The 24,191-nt window shown below is 32.5% G+C and overlaps 1 protein-coding gene across 4 annotated transcripts in view; it reads left to right on the forward strand.

The window, feature by feature from the left end:
* The window catches only part of LOC129803599 (protein FAM117B-like), a 101,504-nt gene that overhangs the window by 50,496 nt on the left and 26,817 nt on the right, over positions 1 to 24,191 (forward strand). The window contains exon 3 of one of the 4 annotated variants that reach the window (XM_055850298.1): positions 11,614 to 11,644. The exons of the other annotated variants lie outside the window; for them this stretch is intronic. Within the exon in view, the coding sequence (XP_055706273.1) occupies positions 11,614 to 11,629 (16 nt within the window). The 3' untranslated portion in view covers positions 11,630 to 11,644. Of the gene's footprint in view, positions 1 to 11,613; positions 11,645 to 24,191 lie in introns of those variants that run through there. 4 annotated transcript variants of the gene reach the window in all.

The following is a 24,191-nucleotide window of genomic DNA, read 5'->3' on the forward strand; positions in this document are numbered from 1 at the left end:
AAGCTCACTGAATGCAATTCGAACACCTTTAACGCCAGAAAAATTCCTGGTGACCTAAAGGGGATTCGAACCCGAGACATTTGCATCATGGAGCGAGTGCTTTACCACTTGACTCATTGATTGCCCCGGATTGTGTATTAGAAAACACAAATATTTATATATAAAAAGATAAAAATCTAAAGAAGGGCAATCTTGCATATAAAGTCCAGTTACATTATAGAGTAATTTATAAAAAAAAAATTAAAATAACAATATTTTGAGATAAAATGCAGAATCTCTATACCTATAGATTCATTCAAGGGAGGGATAAAATAAGCCTTTCAATCTATTTAAAATATTTATCCTCATTTTTTTTTTAATTGTGTAATAATGGGTTGTGTGGAAGACACTTTGCACTAATGGAAGTGTCTCGGATTCGGTTCATTACTGATTCATAACCGATTGGAATAGATTCGGGCTTGTCAGGAATTCTAAGACCTTTCGAACGAGTCCAAAACACGATACCATACGGTTGGGAAATACGTTTTCTAAAATCTCGATTGATTGATTGATTTATTTTCATCTCTGTTTTTTCCGCACCCCCGTGCGGCCATTGCCGTCTTAGCGTCGGTTCCAAACTCCGGGATGAAAACGATGGAAAATCCCTTCATTCGTTGTATGTTTAGTGACGTTTGATCTATAAATCCTAAAAAACCGTTACTAAGAATGATTCAACGGTATTTTCGCATATGGAGGAAATGTTCGCTTAGCAAATTTCTAAGACTTATCCAAAATTGAAAAAAAATGCACGACGCATTTTCGAGCAATCTCAAAAAATATGATTTTGGGGGCAGGAGGAGGGTATGGGAAAATTAGGAACGTGTTAACGGTCCTTGGGTCGAGTTATGGGCGGTCACCTGAATTTTCCAAGTCGCAGTGTCTAACCGTTTGGTCTCTAGGTGTGGTAACGGTCTCACGGGCGGACGGACAAACGGATAAACCGCGTAACGTCAAAAAACTCGAAACTTCAGATTTACAAAATTCTACCAAAATATGACGCTTTAGGGTAAGAAGTCGAAAAATATAACTCAAAATCGAAGGATTATTCTGCTTTCTCTGTAGAGTTCGAGCAGTAAAAATAGTAATAATAGGGGAAAGTGCCCATGCTTTAGACGGTCCCAAGCTTCATGATGACTAAATTTTTCCTATTTTCCTGAATAAATGTGACTTCGCGATATATTTTAAAAATAAGACAATTTCTCCTAGTTTTTAAATATGGGTGCGATGAGTCATATTAATTGAAAAACATAGGAAAAATTTAATCATTATACAGCTTGGGACCGTGTAAAGCATAAGAACTTTCCCTTATGCCTCAAAATCTTATTCATGTAAAATAAAATAGTGCTTAAATATGAAAAATAATTATCGGTTATTGAGAGCATTAAAAGCAGCTTTTATTTTGTTTAGTGACAATGTTACTTATTTCACTATTCATTCATTCGTTTATTTCCAACCGCTTATCACTATTGAATTCGTGGGCTACGATACACTAAAGAAGAACAATTATTATACCAAAGCCTAAAAAAATAATAATATGCCAATTCTTAAGAAAATTATTATAACTTGAAAGAATTGCAATATCGCTCATAATTTAGGATATTTCTCACGACTGAGTACTAGGGGAAGGTTTCAGGCTTCAGATATAGTCTGGCTTTGAACACTTCATATCTTCCCATGCTCCTTTGATAAGTCAGACTTAATTTTTTTTCATACAGGAAATGTGAATCCGAGTTTGATCCAATTCAACGGAGTTAGACAAAAGTTAATATTATCGTAATTTTATTAATTTTCTTCAATATTATTGCTAAAATTCTTTTTCTATCATGGTTCTAAGTGAAATAAAGAAAAATTCTATTGATTTGGAATGGGGAAAAAAATATTTCATTAGCCCAAAAACAAGCGTTAAATTCACAATCTACAGTAGACTCTCTCTCTCAATCGGGAATATGGGGCAAAATGTCATCCAGTTTAGCGATAGAATTGAGCGTCAAAGCCTTTGTAAATTCCACAAAAAGCGCTCAATTATAAAGAATCACGATAGAATAGGAAGAACTACAGCGAATTTGAGCGAATTAGCTTCATAATTAAACGTGAAAATTGTCAACAAAATTTGTCACCCGATTGAAAAAGAGCCGATTGAGTGAGAGTCTACTGTATAAAAAGCATCGGAATTACCTCGCCTTCCTACACTGAGAAAAAAAGGGGGTGCGATTAAATTTTTTTCCTCATAATTTTAACACTATAGGTGTAAAAATATATCAACATTTTTTAATGTTAATTTTACACCTTTTAAGGGTAAAATCAACATGAAAGAAGGGTAACTTTAACCCCCAATACACCTAAAAAGCATAATATTTACACCGATTTCGGATCAATACTGCAGGGTAAAATTAACATTTCCAGAATGTCATTTTAACTTTTTCGGATTTCTCTCAGTGTATAATACCAGCTAATAAAATATATTAAAAAATATGGAGTGTTCGAAGCCTAAGTATGTGTGAAACCTGAAAGATTTTCCGTACTGAAATATTTCTATGCGAAAACCCTAATGTCCAAATAGACTCAAGCTGGTCCTCGAGAATATTCAAACTGTAGAGTTTGTCAGGAATGCTTTATCCTAACTGTTATAAACTGAGGGCGACCATTGATTAGAGGTCCTTCCTTAATTTCCTTAACCTTATACCCGAGGATCAACCTGAGATTAATTCATTAATGAATTAATTCATGTTATTATAATTTTCTTGGATAGATTAGTTATCAACTTCAAGGATTCAGGGAGATCTTAATATTTATAATTTTACTTCCTTATAAATCATTTATGTCCTTATAAGTCATTCATCATAAATGTTCCTTATAAATCCTGAATGTGTCACATATTCCTTTTCATTGATATAATTTACAGTTGAGGAAGTAATCAAACTTCCCAAAAAGTCTTACGAAAGACTTCAACGTCAGCACTTGCACGAACCTCTTCCCAAACTCGCGAGTTTTCATTTACGCACACAATGGGTAAATAAATTTCTGTAAATGATTTTCTACACTTCCTCATCATTTCCACTCTTTTTCAATTATATACATTTTTCCTCACAACAGATTCTCTGATTAAACGGTTATGAAATAAGTTGCAAGAAAAGCACTAATTAAATGTGATAAAGTGCAACGTCTTGTGGGCAATTGCTTTGCTGGAAAAGCTATCAGGTGCAGCAGGGACAAGAAATAAAATGTACCGGGTTCTCCACTCTTGAACAAAGCTCCAATCGAAGGAGTCATCATTGAGTGACTGAACATCACTCCCGGACGAATTAGTGCTGTTGGCAATACTCTTCACCAGTCTTGTGGCTTCCTCGTAATTTTCTTCTATTTTTATGTTAATCACACCATTGATGACACTCTCCACGAAATGCGGAAGTTCTCTGCCGACCTGCGTACTTGCAGAAGGTATTTCTCGCTTTTCAAATGTTTTATCATTGACTTTATCACTTTTCGGGGGAGTTTTCTCTGCCACCTTCTTTATCGCAGATTCTCTTTCGCGATTCTTCTCTTCTAGCACTGACTTCAGCTGACGCATCACGTCAGTATTATCTGTACGAGATGATTGTCTTCTGTCAGGGGCGGAGTTTTCCGGAGGAGCTGTCTCCTCTAGGAGTCGACTGGCATGGTGAACATCCGGAATGGAAGTTCTCTTTTCGTTCTTGCGCTTATTCAGAGAGTCACCGAAGTAAATGACTACTTTATGACCAGATGGGGCGTTCTTTTCGGGATTTTCAGTCAGATTTGTTGTACTCCTCACAATTCTCTGATCCTCATCCTTAAGAGGAGCCAGAAAGGAACTCCTCTGGTGGTTGAGCCGATTATCAAATTGCCCCGGAAGTTCATTGTAACTACTGGCTTTGGTCATTCTCGACCCTGACTGATTAGCTCTCTGTGGCAATTGTCTGAAAAATGAGGATCGTTTTCTGGCAAAATTCTGTCCCATCTCATTGAGGAGTTCAGTGGAGAGTCTGCGTCTCAATATGAAATTATCATTATCGACATGAGATCCCTTTTTGTCCATCTTCACTTTGATCTGCTTAAAATCACTCAACTCACGACACAGCGTACACATGCAATCCTTGGAGCAATGCATGATTACCTATTTCTTGAGCACAGCACAAAATTAACCCTCGCAACTCGTTTGATTATATTACAATACAATTGCCGTTTCTACCATTTCACGTCTTCACAGTGCCTCAATTCGCGTCCAACTGATGCCACATGAGCCATGAAAAACCAGAGTAGCCCTCCCACTTGAGGGATTTTTTTTGCTCTTGTGCGGGGGCTACCATCCGATTGTTGTATGCTTCAAATTTCAAGGCCCTCATACACATGCACCGTAATTTTCAATTTCAATTGAAAACAATGAAAACATTAAGACCGAGAGATCTTTCACACACAGCACAACTCTCATATACATAACTGGTTGATGACCAGAGAGGTGCAAGAAGATGATGAGATCCCAACTGTGAACATCCTCTTTTGCCACAAACAGAGGTGAGAGTCTATTTGGCGACTAATGCAATAGGATTATGTTTTAGCGAAATATTTGATTGGATGTATAAGACTTGTAAGTCTTCATCTGAAAACCGTATTCGTTATCCCTTTAACGACGAGACAGTTTTCACGGACCGAAAATCAGCAATAAAAATAAAACCGATACACAAAATCAGTAAAAGGTCTTATATCTAGCCTTAGAAAATCCAAGAGAGTTTGATTCGGTGTATTTTTTCCCTCTATGAACAATAGGGACAAAAATAGCCTAAAAATTTAAGTAATTTTTCTAACAATACAAATGACTGATAATTTTCACTCTAATGAAAAATATTATGTTTGAGTATTTTAGTTTCTTTTTCCAAAACGGTTTTGCTTAAAAAAAATTGGAAATATAAAAAATAATTAAAATTAATTATCATTATGAGAATTTAAAGATTCGTCACTTTTCAGCTTAAAAATTTACTATATAGCAAATAGCTGAAGACTTGCAAAAAATATCCTAGATTCTTTCAACCTTCTACTTTGCAATTACGTACAAACATAAGAAAAAAAATATCTTTAAGTAGTCAGGAAAAAATATTTTCTTTATGGGACACCGGTGTTCCAATCGTCCTTAAAGGGTTATAGGCGGACTTATTCGTACGTACGGATATAGAACTTTGTATATCTGAAAAATTTCGTACCCGAAGATTTCGTATTTGAAAATTTTCGTATATACAGATATTACGTTAACAGAAAAAATCTTTTTGTAAAAGTCTTTTTGAGGATTACATTTTTCTTCTTTACTTTTTTTTCCTAAATGCTCAAATGAAAGTTTAACAGCTAAATTTATAGTTAACTCAATTCAACTAAATTTTCCGGGTTCAATTTTTGCCAAATACGCATTTTGGAGGTATTACTTTCTGGTTGAGAAAGAGTAAGTTAATTTCGCAAAACTGTATTAGTTTTAATTTTCATCTGTTAGCTTAATAATTGCTCTTTGTGATTAAAACCTTTGTTACTAAAACATTATCGTTAATTTCGGAACACCTAAACACTTCCTTTTTCTCAAATGTGTTGAAAACTGTTTAAACACATTTTCCGTATATATACAAAAATATTCCTTATTTCCTATAATTCTTTTTTTTAATTTGAAAGGTCATGCAATATTATGCACTTTTCAAACCGATAAAACCGGTTTAATGTGATTGAACTGTTAGTAAACTGAATATCAATCAATAATTAATTTTTGTCTGAATCTGACTTGACCTACGATATTTTGAAAAACTTTTAGGTGATCTATATTCAAAACCGATTTAAAACCTAAAAGCTTTAAAAATAGTGGGTCCCGGTCAAAATCTCGAAAGCCAAAATCCCGAAAGCCAAAATCCCGAACGCCAAAATCCCGAAAACCAAAATCCCGAATGAGCCAAAATCCCGAAAGCCAAAATCCCGAATTCTTAAAAGTGTCATAGCTACTCCCACGATTGGACCCGTGCTTGCTGGAGGCAAAGGGAAGTCTTCTGTGTCTTGGGAAATTATTCTAAACATTTTCCTCCATATAATTTCATCTCTTTCAGAATTTTGAACATTCGGGATTTTGGAATTCGAGATTTTGGCTTTCGGGATTTTGGCCTTTTCGGGATTTTGGCATTCGGGATTTTGGCTTTCGGGACTTTGGCTTTCGGGATTTTGGCTGCCACCGATTTTGTTTATATACATAATATGCGATGCTGTTTTTTTTGGAGTATGATCATGAGTTCGAGTATTTCGCAAATTTGAATAACAGTTTTTCAATATAAACATCACAAAGTTTCTAGAAGGTATATTTTTCAACTGATTGGAGCAGGTTTTGGTTCATTGGCAAGGCCTTAAAATCTCTAAAAAGTGAGAATTTTCCAATCGGTTATAGACCATTTTTATTGTCTCTTTTTCTTTTAAAAATAGTGTTTCTCTGGAATCCAATTGTATTACTTTTATGCTTTTTTGGAATGTTAGGTGACCTACGGATAAAGCTGTAAACCAGTAAACGATAAAATTTACGAATCGAAAAGAGACTTTATGTAGACTTAAAACTCTCGATCTTGAGTCTTTTTCCCATTAGGCTATTGAATAAATTTTATCAATCTAGATAAGTAATGAGAATCTACATTTTGAAGTATAGCATAAAAGTTATTAGTTCGAGTGTTTCGTAGAAACACTGTGCATTTGCGACGTTTAATTTAATGGTCGCTTTACTTTGGTTTACTTTACTTTTTTTATTTTTATTAATTTTACTAATATACTTTACTATATTTGGCACTCAATGGGTCATGTGGTAGAGCACTCGCTCTATGATGCAAGTGTCCCGGGTTCGAATCCCCTTTAGGTCACCAGGAATTTTTCTGGTGTTAAAGGTGTTCGGATTGCATCCAGTGAGCTTTACTGCATTTGATTCTACGGGCATGGGACTGACAACCTCATCCCGTACAAGAAAAAATAATAATGCATGTCTAGAAATCCCCTTGTGGGAAGGCCTTGTTCCTTCATGGAATGTTGTGCTAGCATTATTATTATTATTATTATTATTATTATTTACTAATATTAGAACTACTGTTTAATGTTCGTACGACATTTTGTAGAGGAACTAGGTCATTCCGCATGCGGAATTTCTAGATATGTTTCATTATTTTTCTTATGACAGGGATGGAGTTTTTAGGGGAAAAAGGAGGTGCGATTAACTTTTTTTTCTCGTAACTTTAACACTTTTTAGGTGTAAAAATATATCAACATTTTTTAATGTTAATTTTGCACCTTTTTAAGTGTAAAATTAACATGAAAAAAGGTAACTTTAACCCATAATACACCCAAAAAGCATAATATTTACACCGATTTCGGATCAATAATGCAGTGTAAAATTAACATTTCCGGAATGTTATTTTAACTTTTTCGGATTTCTCTCACCAGTGCAGTGTTTAAATTCAGAAAAATTCTTGGTAACCCAAGGGGGATTCGAATCCGAAACACTTGCATATTGGAGTGCTCTAGAACTATAGATAATGTTTGCTTACTGACGGATTTTCAAAATATCCTTAAGGCTTGTGAAGAAAGTGAGACCTTTTCGTGTTTATAAATATTATTATATCAGTAATTATTATCTAATCCGCCCCCATTGCTCACACCTCGTGTACTCCCATCTCCCTCGATCAAAATGCCTGCGCACGTTAGAAAGTAAAACGATGAGACTTCCATATCTGCTATATTCTTTTTATCTCAGTCTCTGAATTGTCTCAGGTATGTTGAATGGGAGATACACGAGCTAACGATAAAAGAAGAAATTCTTATGTCGAAAAAAAAAAGTTGAACAGTGGGAGAAAATTATCACAATTAATGTTAGTGAAAAAACTACACATCAGGGTGAAAAACTCCCACACTTTCATCTCACTTTCAGACAATTATATTTAAATTATGTTATTTCCTCGAGATGCTCACGATCGTTTTTCCATTCGCGGGAAAAAGAATGGGAGAAAAGAAGGGTCGAGAGATGGGGAAAATTTCATTAATAACACCTTTAGGTCAATGTCTTTTATCTTGGATTTTATTTCTCTTTATACTTTTTTTGTTTAATTTTCGGTCAATTATTGTATAAGGAATTTCACAAAAATTGCAAAATAATTTCTTTAGTTCGAAAATGAGAAAATTGTTGTCATATCCGTTTTTTTTAAATGTAATTTTTCAATTTTACGTTAAATTGACATCTACAATTAAGAAGTAGTAAGAGAAGAAGAAATATAGGAAAACGTGTCTAAATCTTCAAGCAAGACGGTTTCGTGATGGTGCATTTAATTTAAATAAATCGATTAGAATCTATTCGAATTTTAAATTTTGCTACTGCTGAAAATTGCAAAATTATTGGATTACTTTCATGAAATGAAAGGGAGAATATGGAGATCATCTTTTTAACTTCTCTCTTTCATCTCTTATTATAGTTTTTCCATCGTGGTGTAATTTCAATAGGAGGGCTTCCAGAGAAGGAGATAACTTTGAATTTACAATTGAAGAAGGTGAAAAGTTCATTAGCTTCTTGTGTGAGAATTTCAATTGACTTTCTCCACCTTTTCCACGATTGTTCTCACAATCATGGTTTGTCTCTCATTTCTCCCTCAAACTATAAATATCATCTTATTTTTATCCTCCTAGAGGCAAGAGAAAAATCCCCACTGCTCACCATCAACCAATTTGATGGTAATTCTTTTCGCAGTGAAAAAATGGATCAAATTATATTTGTGAACGATCAAATGGTTGGGCACTTTGCCATCATGGGCAAAACAAGTTAAAGTGCTTCTAGCGATTAAATCCACCAGTAAGATTGTGCCTTCAATTGACCCACGGGAGATTGTGGTGCTCATGATGAAAGCCTGAAAATGAGCTCAAGATCGACTAAATCGAACAAGAAATATGATCATAACTGTTTAAAGGAAAGAAAGAAGCATAAAGAGTCTGTGAAAAAAAACGATTACCGAACTCGCGAGATGAATGCAAGAAGTTTCAGTGGCATAATAGGTTGACTTTTGGGTCAGTGCATGAACAGAGAAATCATACATTTGGAGGAAGGCTAAATTGTCGAAAATTATACATCTTTCATTTACCCAGGAAAATTGCCCAGGAAGAGCAAATTTTTGCCCGTATCTCAAGGTCATTCTCATGTATCCAAAAGTCCGAACCCATCAAAACTTGAAGTTGAAAAAGTAATTTTTCTGTACGTGATTTAAACATCAATGTGTCTTCATTATTTTCTGACGATTTCATCAGTTATTTTACCATTTACTCAGCATGCAAAATTTCTCAACAAAATAATTCTTTTCGTGGATTTTGAGATGAAGACGAATTTTTAATTTGATGTACAATAGCGTGGAATTAAATGTGAAGAGGCAATCAATTAAAATAATTATATCTGGTAGTCAAAAGTTTTTTTTTTTGTTTTCAAGAATTTGTTCATTAGTCATTAGCTAAACTTGAAATTTTGAAAGTAAAAATATAGAAAAAAATAATTAATTAAGAAAGCCACTGAAATATTATACAACAATTGTACAATTAAATGTTTGTGAACTCCAACCGGGGAGTAAAATGTTTGTAAAAGTTTGTACTTTTTCACAAATATTATTCGCAACACGATTACTTCTTGACGAGTATTTTTTGTTCTTCTAAAACATTTTTTCGTAAATGTTCGTAAACACACAGAAAAGTGTTTGTAAAAGTTTGTCATTTGTTCGTAATGTTTTGCTAGACAGACAAAAAAGTACGAACAAAAATTTGTAAAAGAACAAAAATGTTCATCAAGTGATTATGTTACAAATAATTTTGTGAAAAAAGTACAAACACTTACCAACTTTTTAATGGGTTATACGATTTACGAGCATTTCGTCAATTCCCAATAGGAATTCACAAGTATTTACGAACAATATAGAACTTTTCAAAGTCTAGTAGTTATGAGGCAAAAACAATTAATTTTATATTTTTCAAAAAAGTTTTGATTTTTGGTAAAGTGATATAAGTTAGACATAGTGTTACAAGTTGGACAATTCGCCGGTACAAGTTGGACATGGTTTTTTTCTTGATAAATACAGTACAAAATTTGTTTTTCAGCACAAGGAACCAAATTATAAAACAAAAGCATTAAAAATATACAAATAAAAGTGAAGTACTAAATTTATCAAGAAAAAAAACCCTGTCCAAATTGTACCATTGTTCAACTTGTACCACTTTACCCTATATGCATTTCACTAAATTATATAATGAGCTTCGTAAAACATTCGAGCAATAGCAATTAAATTTTTTTAAATGTTATTTTATTTTTATTTCATTTCTATTCTGTTTATTTAGCAATAAATATTTAAAGTTTATAGGCTATGATTTTAGTGTCCAAAGTGGCTTAGAGAGCAAACGATAAGAGATATCTTTATACGATCTACAACGACCCCCTCTAAAAATTATTATCTAGAGACGTTTTTTCGCCTACCAAAATACCTCCAAAACGATTTTTTTTTTAATTTTTGGATATGTTTAGGAGGTAGCTCAGGAAAATATTTAGTCCATACATATGACCCCAAAATTCGTTACTTTGAATTGAAGGTCAAAGTTCAAACTATTTTTCAATCGATTTGCTTGAATTTGGATATATTGGAAAGGTCTTAAAATTTCGAATCCAGATGCATCGGTCTCAATCGGTAATGAATCGGTAAAGTACTCGTAAATTATATATAGTTCGTTCGAATGTTTTGACATATTTTTCAAATTGTTATTGAGCTAAGAAGGCAAACTGTGAAAGATATCAACTTTCGGTCTTCAGTAACCCCCCTCCACTAAAAAAACATTATCTAGAGCAGTTTTTTTTTAGAATTTTTCCTAACTCTGGTAAAAATAGATGGATCATCAAGAATCATTTGAAAATCTTACTTTTTTAACTAAAAAATAAATGAATAATGACAATGAAAAGTTATCTTAGGTGTTCACTCTGATGAGAGAAATATATTGTGAGTAACAAGTTTATGATAAAACGTTCATTATAATAAATGTGCATTCAAAGTTTGAAATTTGATCCATCCTTTGCACAAGGATCAAATTTGGATCAATTTGATCCTTTTATTTTTACCAGTGAATCCCGTCCCACCCAAAACGTGGTTCTAGGCTTTTTCGAAAACAGCTCCAATGATGTCTTTCATCATTGAAAAATCCGCAGAGAAAATAATCATTCATAAATCATAATTAAAGTTTTCAATATTCTCATCGTGAAAAAATTCACATAAAATAAATTTTATAAAATAATCTCATAAATGATCCAGTATGTTAAAAAATCTTTAAATTTAAAACCGCTGAAGTTCTCTTAATTCTAGTTTTGCTTCCGAACGGTGAGCGAGCAAAGGAAATGTTTTGATTAACTTAACCAGCATTTAACAGGGCTTTCGGATGTCGTTTTTTGTGTTTTTGCATATGTTTTCTAATTATATTTAATTAATAACTCTAACAAATCGGATGCTTTCTGCTCATAACACACGATATTAGTAATAATAATAATAATGTTTACAGAGATCTCTGCAAATAGGCATGAATGGGCATGAATGCTTCTATTTCCAACCCTGAGTTACAAAGTATCACAGTGTATTAGTTCTGAAGATGAAGTGAGAGGTACTCAAATGCTGAAGATCTCTGGAGATGACCGGTTGATCAACAGCTCGGCTTGACAGGAGAGTGTAGCTCAGTTAATGAGCAACTGTATTTATGATATTTATCTTGTTCATTTAAACCAAATTTTGTTAAGGAGTTACATGGGTCTCTCAGGTCAAAAAAAATCAATTCATTTTTTTTTTATTTTTAAAATATTTTTTGAAAAATATTTTCTGAAAATTTCAAGTCAATCGGAGTAAAACTCTCGGAGGTAGAGTAGTTTTAGTTATGCATTCCGCCTGCCCAGGCATATTGTTGTAAAACTTTAAACGCGTTTTTCTTAAAACACCGTTTTACAATGCGATAGTCAAGATTACTCAGAGTCTACTGAACCGATCTTTCTGAAATTTTGCATACTTGTTTTGAGAAGTATTATCTAGTGTTTGAACAAAGGATTTGCACTTCCTTTAATCAGAACTATTTTTACAATACAAAAATGTGTTGAAAAATAGGGTATAAAATTGGTACTTTTCAAAAATCCTTCGTTCATCCACTGGTCCAACTAATCCTCTAACAGAGTATATTCGGTTTTTTGATTTCAAATGAACCTACTGGGAGAAATCTTACCTACCGCAAGGTCTGTTTTTTTAGGAATGGTTCCGAAAATCAGCTACCAATGGTCGCATTTTCAAAATTTTTCAAAATTTTTTTTTTTTAATTTTGTTCTAAAGTTACTCTTTCATATCCCAAAAGTTGGAATTTCTAAAATATTTTCAACACAATAAATTATTATCAGAAAAAAGACCTATTTTTTGACCTGAGAGACCCATGTAACTCCTTAAGTATTAAAAAATTAAATTGGTTTAAATAGAAATCTTATTTTACCTTTTTGATGGGTTTTATGATTACATTATAAAATTCAAAGAAAAATTCTTATATCTTTTCAAAAAATAAGGTCTCAAAAGTAGCATAGGTAATACTAGTTTTTTTTTTAATTTTTATGTTTAGGTTATGCAATTGCATTTCGGATCAACAATATCAAGTTCCTAGATTTTTGCAACCGGTTTAGACTTCTTCAGGATATGTTAAAATACTTTTCAAATTAATCTGAATTGACTCTATTCAGTAAATACTCATTAACGATAAAATTCTTGGAAGGATTTGGGGATAGCTAAGAAAATGTGTTAAGAATGAGTGAGGGTCGTGAAGGTAAGGTCCCTTCACTGAGAAAAAAACGGGTGTGCGATTAACTTGTTTTCCTCATAACTTTAACACTTTTTAGGTGTAAAAATATATCAACATTTTTTAATGTTAATTTTACACCTTTTTAAGGGTGAAAATAACATGAAAAGGGGTAACTTTAACCCCTAATACACCTAAACAGCATAATATTTATACCGATTTCTGATCAATACTGCAGGGTAAAATTAACATTTCCGGAATATTATTTTAACTTTTTCGGATTTCTTTCAGTGTTGAAAATTGGACTCACTTCATCTATTAAATTCTTTCATTAAAAGTAATTTTCTGATTAGAGTTACGGCTCTGTATTTTTTAAAGAACAACTGTTTTCTTATTCTATATCTTGTAAAATAGATGAATTTCACAATTTACTTAAAGTACTTCATTTGTGGTTGACTAGCAAACTTATATTCTTAAGTGTAAATAATTTAGAAAAAGACTCACACATATCGTCGTGGTTTTGGTCGCACGATCTCATGATTGGCATCTGTGATGCATAGAGGACTGAGTGCACCAGCCAGATGCTCCACACCAATTCGTCCAGGATCCCAGCTGTGTCGCCCGGCCAAAGACCATGCTGTTGTGGGTGTGTTGGTTTGTGGGGTGGCTGGTGTTGTGGCCACAAGTCCAGATGAGGTGGATGGAGGTGGCGGTGCTCCCTGATGAAGCCCACCCCCATTCGTGGTATGACTCATGAAGATACTTGTCTAGGCACATGGTGGCCGGACAAAAGAGGTAATGAGGACATGCCCGGGCGAGACAGTGATGGTTTCAGGTCAATCTGCAAGACAGTGTGACAAAAAAAATGATCAAAATCACGTCGAGAGCATGTGAGATGGCAAAAAATGCCAGAAGTAAAAGATCTTCGGGGCAGACACTGATTCTGTCAACACAGAACAGTTTGGTGAGAGAGATGAAACGTTATCCAAAGATGAGGAATGTGTGTATGGAGCTAAATGCTGAGATATGGAATTTTCATGCCGGATATTCCAGTGGCTGTGTCTTTTTGCCCAACGCACACACATTTTTCATTGTCGAAATGATCTTTCCATCTTGATTGTGTCTCTTCTCTTCTTCTTAATTCCTTCTTCAACCACAAACACTTCGCGTCATTTTGTGAGCTCCAGAGTATTTTAGATCAGAACATCGCAAACCACACTCACCTTGTTGCCTCTTTTAGTAACTTGAACTCACTTAATATCTTTAGAATTGGAGAATATACTATTATCGATAATCTCACATATTGGAAAAAGATTCCTTAAACGTTTTTCAAAAGTTTGATGATTGGAAACTATATATTCAGAATGCGTCCAAAGCATTGGGTCCTAGAATGTCTAAAATTCATTGGAATAGAATACAATGGGGTAATTTGGAATTTTACCTAAATTGGAATATTGAGATGTACAGACTCTGACTGTTTCAAATGGTCAAAGAGAGAAAAAAATACCATGAAAAAAGCCCTAACTCAAGTATCCTTACTTGATGATACTTTTTGCCTATCTAAAACAGTGAGAAAATTTCAAATACCTAATTTAAGGACCGATTCCAAATTACCCCATTGTACCCTACTGATCCTACTTTGAATTACACGAATTACACATAATAGTAAATGGATTGTATTAAACTAAAAAAATCATAGTCATCCTAAGATGAAAACACTTTTTTGGTTTTGCCTAGAGCTTTCGATCCTGATGGGGATCTTCTTCAGTGGATGGAAGGGCATTAAAAAATTATTTATTTGTAGTGAATTTCTTTTTAACATATTATAGTTGCAAAATAAATAATTTTAATGCCCTTCCAGCCACTGAAGAAAATCCCCATCAAGATCGAAAGCTCTGGGCAAAACCAAAAAAGTGTTTTCATCTTCGGGTGACTAACATTTTTACTGGCAATCACCAGAGATATCCCTCTAAAGTCAATTGCGCCAGTTCATCGTTGAGAGTAAAAATATCAGTATTTTTTGAGAAATAAATAAAATTATTAACATTATTAAAGCTAAATATTAGAATTATTTCTCAGCCTTATTTAAAAGAAAAACATCGCTGTCAAGTGTTTAGTAAACACTTGACAGTGAAGTTTGGGCATTTGGAATTCAAATGTTATGCGAATTACTATAAATTTCTGGCGTGAAATTATTTCAAATTCAACGATCTTTATTCATCTGTACGTACTTATAGTAAATTTACATACTTATTGTAAATTTCATGAAAAACCTTTAAAACAAACAATTAAGAAAAACTATAGCATATTTAAGCATGTTTGCCTCATGTACTAATCTTGAAAACTTTTATCAAACTTTTTTTTTCAAATTGCTGCCTGAATTAAAAAAATAGGTGTGATTAGAAGGAATCATACCTAATAGCCTGATCTTAAAAGAACCGATTTAGGTAGGGCTACTGTACTCATATGACTTTTTAATTTATTTGAATTAATAGCTTCTTTATGTGTTCTAAATTCAAATACATAAATAGTCTATTAATTTTTAATTAGTAAAAATTAATAGATAAGTAAAAAATAAAATGCATAAATAAGTTATTACAATAAAATTTGAATAAAGATGTCATTTTTTATTGTATACAGAAAAATTGCAAAATAAGGATTAAAAACAAACCTCTTTAAAAACCTGTTGTCATTTCATTTACAAAGTTATAAATTTTTAATGGGCCCTAATGGGTTTTAACAGTCCTACAGCTTAAGCCGAGAGACGGGTTAACGTATATATATTTGAAGTAATAATTAGACTACATACCCATCAATTTCTGACTAAACCGCCTCTCGGCTTAAGTCGTAAGTGTGTCTAGGACATAAGAATATATTTTATTAATTTTATAAACACAGCAAGTTCACTGAGAAAAAAAGAGGCTTCGATTAACTTTTTTTCGTCATGACTTTAACACTTTTTGGATGTAAAAAACATATCAACATTTTTTAATGTTAATTTTACACCTTTTAAGGGTAAAATCAACATGAAAGAAGTGTAACTTTAACCCATAATACACCTAAAAATGGTAATATTTACACCGTTTTCGGATCAATAATGCAGGGTAAAATTAACATTTCCTGAATGTTATTTTGACTTTTTCGGATTTCTCTCAGTGTTACGTACAAATATATAATTTCATATTGAGTACATTTTCCTACTTGATTGCCTTTCAAGTGTGGCTTAAGAAAATCTCTACTTTCTTGTAAGTTACTTAAGTAAATTTAAGTACTAAATTTATTCATGTATTACTAAAATAATTTATCATTATTTTAATAATTTTATAATCATGACAACAAATTATAAAGAAATTAAACCTCATAACTTCTTGATTCTTATTCTACGTTATGTGAATAGACAAGCACACAGTGAATGGTAGTTCCCTTTGGTCCTCTCTTTTACTCGTATTATTATTATTTTCTTCTCCCCGGGGAATGCGACGAAATAATATTAAACAGGTTTCCCAAGAACACCGCGTTCACGTTTGTGTATGAGACATAATTTCAATGACCAACGAGAGATGGAATCCCGTTGCTCGCGCAAATCGCCGCTCTTGGAGACACACACTTGGTCACTCCTTTGGAATGTTTTCCGAAAACCATCCGAGTGACTTTCTACATCCAAACTCAACTTATTTGCCTTATTTGCCATAACGGCCCCCTCACGCCTCAAAACAAAAAAAAATGATTTTTGGCGCAATTTCCCAGTACAATCGAGAAGAAAAGTCTAAATTTGCGCTTTTTGGCGAAGAAATACATTTTCTTCTCATATCAATTTCTTCGAAATAATTTGCATTATTCATATTTGAGCTCCCGACTTAATATCAGTACAATAAAAATTCCTCAGTTTAAATGCAATTGAAAGTTGCATGTGCGATATTTTCAGATTAAAATGGTCTCTATAATAAGAAATTTCAAATATTTACTCTCTCGCGCGTCTTTGAGAATCTTCAGATATGGCATCTCATAATTATAAGATTAAAAAAAAAAGAAAATTAATTACAAATTGTTGAGCTTAAGTGTTTAGTGGGACTTTTTAAGATGTTCAGCAATCTTGCTCGTGGTGAAAGGAGAGCAATTCTTTTAGTTCAACTTCTAACACAATTATATAGCCATATACAAATTCTTTCTATACATAAGCTTGCAATGAGCAATGGAACTAAAGGTCGCCAAAAGAATTCTTATGCTTTTTGCACCTTTTTAGTTGGTTTCAGAAAATTGAATGGCAATTTTAGTGTGATGTACTGCTGGGTGAAAGGTATTTTCAAGGTTCAAATATCATTTGTTACTCATGGTTATGAGTACAAGAATATGGTCATAAGTTGATTTTTTGACAAACACAAATACCGAGCTTTAGGGTTTTTTTTGGAAAGGCAAAGTTTAAAAAATAGGACGCTAACTCCTTGATGCAAAAGTTCGAATCCACTATAGGGGGAAGTGGGGCACCTTTGAATTGAGACAGCTTTGAAATTGGAATTTTTTCTCCTATTTTTAAATGGATTTAAGCCTTATCATAATGTAATTTAGCTTCGCAATTTGTTTGAGGATCTAAAAATTATACCATGATAAGATCCAGTTTCATTTAAAAATAGTAGAAAAAAGCCCAAAGATATTCGAATTACATTTAGATTGCTTTAACTGTGTTATCACACTTGCACATTAAAATTTTAATATGAATCACATTAATTGTCGCTGGTGAGAGTCCAAATGTATAATTTGTGTGTTTGAATCATTTTATGTTCAAAATTTGATCTATTTGTTGATAAAAAGGTAGACTTGACCCGCAAAATTTGATATAAATTGATTTATAGCATTAATGCGAAAAATTAATGCGATTTTCTCTTTAATTTTTTAATGTGAAAAATATTTATGCTTTAGGTAAATTTAAACTTATTTTTGCAGGCCAAGTCCACTTCGTTATCAATAAATAGAAAAACCCCAAATATTAAGTGACTCAAAGACACAAATAACATATTTGGACGCTCACAAGCGACAATTAATGTGAATCACATTAAAATTTTAATGTGATTCACTCGATTTTAATGTGTGTACTGCGAGTTATTCGTTTCTTATTCTGAGTGATCGAAATTAAAATTAAGTTGCAACAGAAAATGAGTCGTATTTTGTTAAAAATTCAAATTCTTGCAGTAAAAAACGATTTCGATGATCAATAACAAATTTGATTAGTACTAAATTTAATTAAATTATCTTCAAAGAGAAAATTAAGTTTTTTTGTCTTTAATACCATACTAAGTGCCAATGTCCTATGTCACACCTTTTAGATGAAGAAAATTTCATGAAATCAAAATTTCCAGCTCTTTCTTTTTCAAATGCATTACATATCGGCTTGTCAGAATATAAGTTGAATAAGTTAATTGTTTTGCAAAACTCATTTTTTTTGTTTTTCGGATACTCCTTTATATTCGCTACCTTCCCTGTGAATATTTTACCGGAAAGTTAATTATTCCCAGAGTTATAGGGGTTACAAATCTTAAAAATCTTATGATCAGCATGTAAAATTTCAACTTGAAATCGCTCTCCTGTAAAGTTAGCCATTCGCTACTTATTCGTCTTATATTTTGAAAATTTTTTAAATTAAAAATTAAATTAAAAATTTTTAAATTAAAAATTAAATTAAAAATTTTTAAATTAAAAAATTTTGAAAATTTTTTTAAATTTTTTCTCATATCTCACTGTTTTATACTCTTCTTCTTCTTTTGAACGTCACAACTAATTCAATTTAGTTTAATCTTTTGAATGCGAAAAAAGCCGAATGCGAAAGAAAGGGATGTGAATTTTGGATTCTTGAAGTTTTCCTTATTGAAAAGGTGTGCCAAACACATAAATGTATAAATGCAAATTATGCTAATTGGCAAAGATTTTTGCTTTATTTGACAGATTTGAAACCTATTATGAATTTTATTTTGGTCTTCAAAAAACAGACAGCAAATAATTGTGTCAATCACTATTTCATTTTAAGTGCCTATATAAAATCTATTTTAATATCTCTATTAATTTCTCTTTATGATCCATATATGTTTTAATATATTCTCATTTTTTATTGTTTAGAAAAAAAGCACTTCGATGGAAAATGTTCATGTAAATTTCCATGCATGTTCATCTGATTAGCTTATCGTGTGATATACTTTAAAATTCCTAAATGACTAGTGATTCGAATAAATCTAACGTGGAATATTTATTGACTTTCACTTTTCTACCCTTTTTGTCCACTTATAAAAATACATTCTAAGACAATGAATATTTCTCTTAAACTTTCCCTTTCCCTATCTCAAAGTCATAATTAAATTGAAGTCTATGTGATAGTGATCTAAGATTGAGTGCTTTAGTGCCATGATTTGAGTGCAAATTTGTGAGTAATAAAATTTGTAGCAATTCTCAAATCAATCTTCTATAATAAAATATTAGCTAATCAAATCAGATTAATGTATCTGCACGATAAAATAGTGAATTATTTTCGCGAATGTTTGAGCATTGGATTTTGGTGGGAAAATCACATGATGCTTTATAAAAATAAAAGTGTTTTCGTTTAAAACATTTCCCATCATTAATTATAAAAAAATGAGTTCTTTTTTTTTCGTCTCTAATGTATTAATTTAAATTTCTTTGCCTGTTCTATACCTTTCGGTTGTTTCGGTTGCCATTTAATATTTCTAAATTGAATGATACGAAATAATGTAAAACAATTGTCGGTATTAAATCGTGTGTGAAAAAAATCATAGTATTACAGCACAGCACAAAATATCCGCATTTCATTAAAATAGTCTACTTTAGGTTTGGTACAATTGATGAATTAATAGCAATAGTGCTGTTGATTGTGGGCGGATATTTGTATTTGGTATTTTGCACAGAAAAAAGACGGCGCGAAAGAAAGTGAAGTTGCCAGTTCTTTGTTGTACCTTGTTTTACCAGCCCACAAATTATTTCCATCGCGCGTCGTTGTTTCTTTTGATGTAAGACCAGCAAAAAAAAGACAGTGAAGATAACACAGGCTTTTAATGAGCCTATCATGCAGAAACTTTTCTCTATTTTTTTTTTCATGGGAAAAGAGCTCAATGATGATTAATTCATAAAAAGTGAGAGACTTAATTGAATTATTTCTTTAATCATGTTTGCAAAAGATTATCTTTAAGTTTGTGTTTTATCTAAAATGTTGCATAAAATTATTTATACGTGACTTGCTGTATCTATTTAGGAAAATTTTCTAATTTTTGTACAATAATAAATTATGAAACATCTAACATCATAACATCTACTCAGAAACTAGGTATTCTAAGTAGGGAAATCGAACCTGGAACCCCAACATTAGGGTGAAGTGGGGCAGCCTTTAAATGGGCCTTTTTTTTTTTTTTTAAAAAAAAGGGGTTTACATAAATTGTAAAAAGGAAGAATTTTATTAACACAATTTTAAGAAGAAAACTAATAGGGGAAAGTGTCCATGCTTGATACGATCCAAGCTTGATAATAACTATTTTTTTCCTACGTTAATCAATAATTGTGACTCATAGCAATATATTTTAATAGCTGGTCCTAAGCCTCACATTTCCTAAAAAAATAGGATCCTAGCTCTTTTTTCCTAGTTTCAGGAAGCAAAAATCTAAAATGGGTCCAAAACTGTAATTTCGATACATGATATTTCATAAGTATTTCTTAATTAATGTCGCTGTTCAGGGAAACTACTATCATAGGCACATAGAGGGTTCATCAGTATTAATATTTATGTAAAAATATTTTTACTTGGGGACACTGTTTTTGAGGGTGGTGACAAATTCATAAATTCTACCTGTGTCCATCCTATATTTTAAGAAGGGTCCATGAATGATAATTTAAATGTGGCAACTCTATCATTTGATGTGATTCTTTCATAATTACACCTATTTTAATCCTCCAATTTTATCGACAATTGACATAGCCTTCAACCCTGTTGCCTGAATTTTAAGGTTGCAGAGAGACATTTTCATGGACTCAAAGTGAAAAAATGGTTTTCGCTAGCGCCATAATGTCATAAAAACATGATTTAGAAAAATTACATAAGAGTGATTTTAAAACTAATAACCAGTCTTACAAACGATTTAAGCAGATAGATTAGAGTCCCGTTTAAATAGTGATGTGCAATTTTTTGTATCCGGTGAAATTTTTGCAGTGAAAATGGGCCTCCGAATTGTCGAATCAATTATACAGGAAGGCCCCGGACCCAACTTGTATAAAAATCGTCAGTGAATTTCCATTTTCTTCTTGAGGAAATCTAAGGATTTCCAGGAACTATTTGAGGTGGGATTATGAACCTAATAAATGAGACATTTTTTTGTCATAGTGGAAGAATCGCTTCGGTTTGTGTGTTAATCAGAAAATAATCACAAACCTTGGAAATCATTTTACAGTATCAAGCATGGGCACTTTCCCCTACAGTGATTTAATGTGCACAGCAGGGGAATTCTACAACAGTATGGAAATGTCCTATCACAAATTTAAAATTTTTAATGTTGTAAATTTGGAAAAAAATATTCGAAAATTCGATTCATATCCATATCAATCACTGTGAGCTTCATACAACTCTCAGTGATCCTCATTCGATGCTAAATTAACATAAAATCATGGATTTATATTTCTGTGGTGAATTGAGAAATAATTTCATTTTCTTAATTTTCCAAAAATGTACCTAAGCGGAGAAGGTTTTATTTGTTCTAAAAGCAGTTATTTAATCCGTAGTTGGAAAATTTTTACAATTGCCTGATCATTAAAAAAAAAATTTCAAGTGGTAAATGACCAAAGAATTCTTTTAAAATGACAAAGAAAAGATTGACCCTTTCTTAAAGGAATATAAAATAAGACGATCACCACAAGATCAATCACTGCAGGAAGAGTAAAGGAGGAGAAAAATACTACGTTTGAGTATCCACAATGTCAATGTCATCCCCGAGGGCAAATAAATTCCTGAGTCGCCACAGAAATGGCTGATGATCGTCTCTGCATCTTCGTTTTTCTTCTTGATCATCATCTCACTTGCAGCTCAACCTTTTCTTCTTTCTCGTGTTTCCTCGAGTCTTTTCATTGCGAGTATTTTAAATATTTTCTTCCTCATATTTTTTTTCAAATTTGCTGTAATTTTCCATCAGTCGGAAAAATTATTACCTTGTATTAACAAATAAATTTCCACTTTACTTTTCCTTTTTCTTCACGCCTCTGCAAATTGTCGTTTTTTTTTGTAACTTGTGGCGAAAATAATCGGTATTTCTGCTCAATTTGTTGATAATTGACTGAACTTTTATTATATGAAGAAAAAACCTACACAATTCTTGTGTTTTTCTTCCTCAGGCATCAATGTCATTCACTTAGATGTTTTGAGAATTCGTTTTTATAGTGTTCCCTATACAATGGTGTGTGATATATTGCCGGAGGAAACTCAAGAGTTCAACGATTTTTAGCCACCTCCAAATGACAGTTTTTTCTCCAATTTGTCTTTATGACACATTCCTTCATATTGTCGTGCGGTGAACATAAAATTTAACGACTATACGATTTCGAAAATGAGGCAAAATTTCAGGTGTGTTTTATACCTTACAACAAGACAGGTTAGTAATAAGGACTGGTAACATTGTCAGAATTAGGAAATACCAAACCGATACACATACCAGATTTCTAATTTTAACTACAAAAATCATACAGATTTTTTCTAGGATTCTAATTTTCCCGAAGAACTTATACATCTAATCGGAAGATTAAATTATTTGTGGCAGTACATAGAGGAATTGCTGTAATGGTGTGAATCTCGACTGGTTGTTAAAATTTTAACGTAATGCCCAAGACACACTTACGACTTAAGCTGTTTACACACTAGGCAAATTATTGCAATAATAACATTTCAAAGTTACATTGAAATAAAACTTCAATATTGAAGAGAATATTGAAACCAATATTTCAATATTCGCCTACACACTGAACAAATTGACTTCAATATTAAAACTTCAATAATTACAATTTATTAAAATACCATTCTAGTAAGAGATTCAGTTCCTTTCAAACATCGAAAAACTCTTGGAATTAGCATGTTTATGAACATTAAGACATCTCAGACTATCATCGTAGACAGGACCAAATATTCTGCTGTATATCCAGCTCAATTCTTCCTAGAAACTCATCTTTGTCAGGGCTTCTCTCCTACTTCCTCTAGAAAATCTCAGATCTTCCGAGATTTTCCTGCATCTTTTGTCAAGTACGCCCAGAATACTCATGTTAGTTAGAAGATTTCTTCTGGTTCCTCCAGGAAATTACAGATCTTCTGGGATTTTCTCCTGTATGTTGTCAAAAACGCCGAAAATACCAAAGTTGGTCAGAAGATTTCTCCTGGTCTCTTTAGGAAATCATAGATATTCTGGGATCTACGGAACCAGGAGAAATCTTCTGACCAACTTCTGTATTTAGCGTGTTCTTGATAAAATACAGAAGAAAATCCCAGAAGATCTGTGATTTCTTGGAGAAACCAGGAGAAATCTTCTGACCAACTTGAGGATTCTGGGCGTATTTGATAAAATACACAACAAAATCCCAGAAGATCTATGATTTCCTGAAGGAATCAACAGAAATCTTCTGACCAACTTGAGGATTCTGGGCGTATTTGATAAAATACACAACAAAATCCCAGAAGATCTATGATTTCCTGAAGAAATCAACAGAAATCTTCTGACCAACTTGAGGATTCTGGGTGTATTCGACCAAGTGCACAACAAAATTTCAAATGAACTGTGATTTCCTAGAGGAAGCAAGTGAAAGGTGCTAACCAAACTGGGTTCTTGGGAAGATTTGACAAAATATGCAGCGAAATTCCAAGAATCTGGGATTTTCTGGAGGAAGCAGGAAGAGATGTATCCTTCCTGATTTGAATTTTGATTTTGATGAACAAGGAAATCTTCTGAATGAAGAAAATTCCTGACCATTAAAAAAATATAGAAGGAAATATCAAATCAATTTGATATTTAGAATTTCTTTGAAATTTTATTTCAATGTGACTTTGAAATTTTTTATTGAGATTATTTGGTTTAGTGTGTAGCCATTCAAAATAATGAAATAAAATATTGAAAAAAAATGCTCCATATTGAAACAAATATTGCAATAATTGCTTACACAATGGAAAATTTTTCTCAATATTGAAACTTTTATGTCAATAAATCTTTGCAATGAGGAGGCAATCCTTGTCAATATTGGATATTGAAAAGAAATATTGCAATAAATTTTGCCTAGTGTGTAGCCAACTTTAGGGCAGA

Source organism: Phlebotomus papatasi, chromosome 2, assembly GCF_024763615.1.
Source record: "Phlebotomus papatasi isolate M1 chromosome 2, Ppap_2.1, whole genome shotgun sequence".
Taxonomy (NCBI): Eukaryota; Metazoa; Arthropoda; class Insecta; order Diptera; family Psychodidae; genus Phlebotomus; species Phlebotomus papatasi.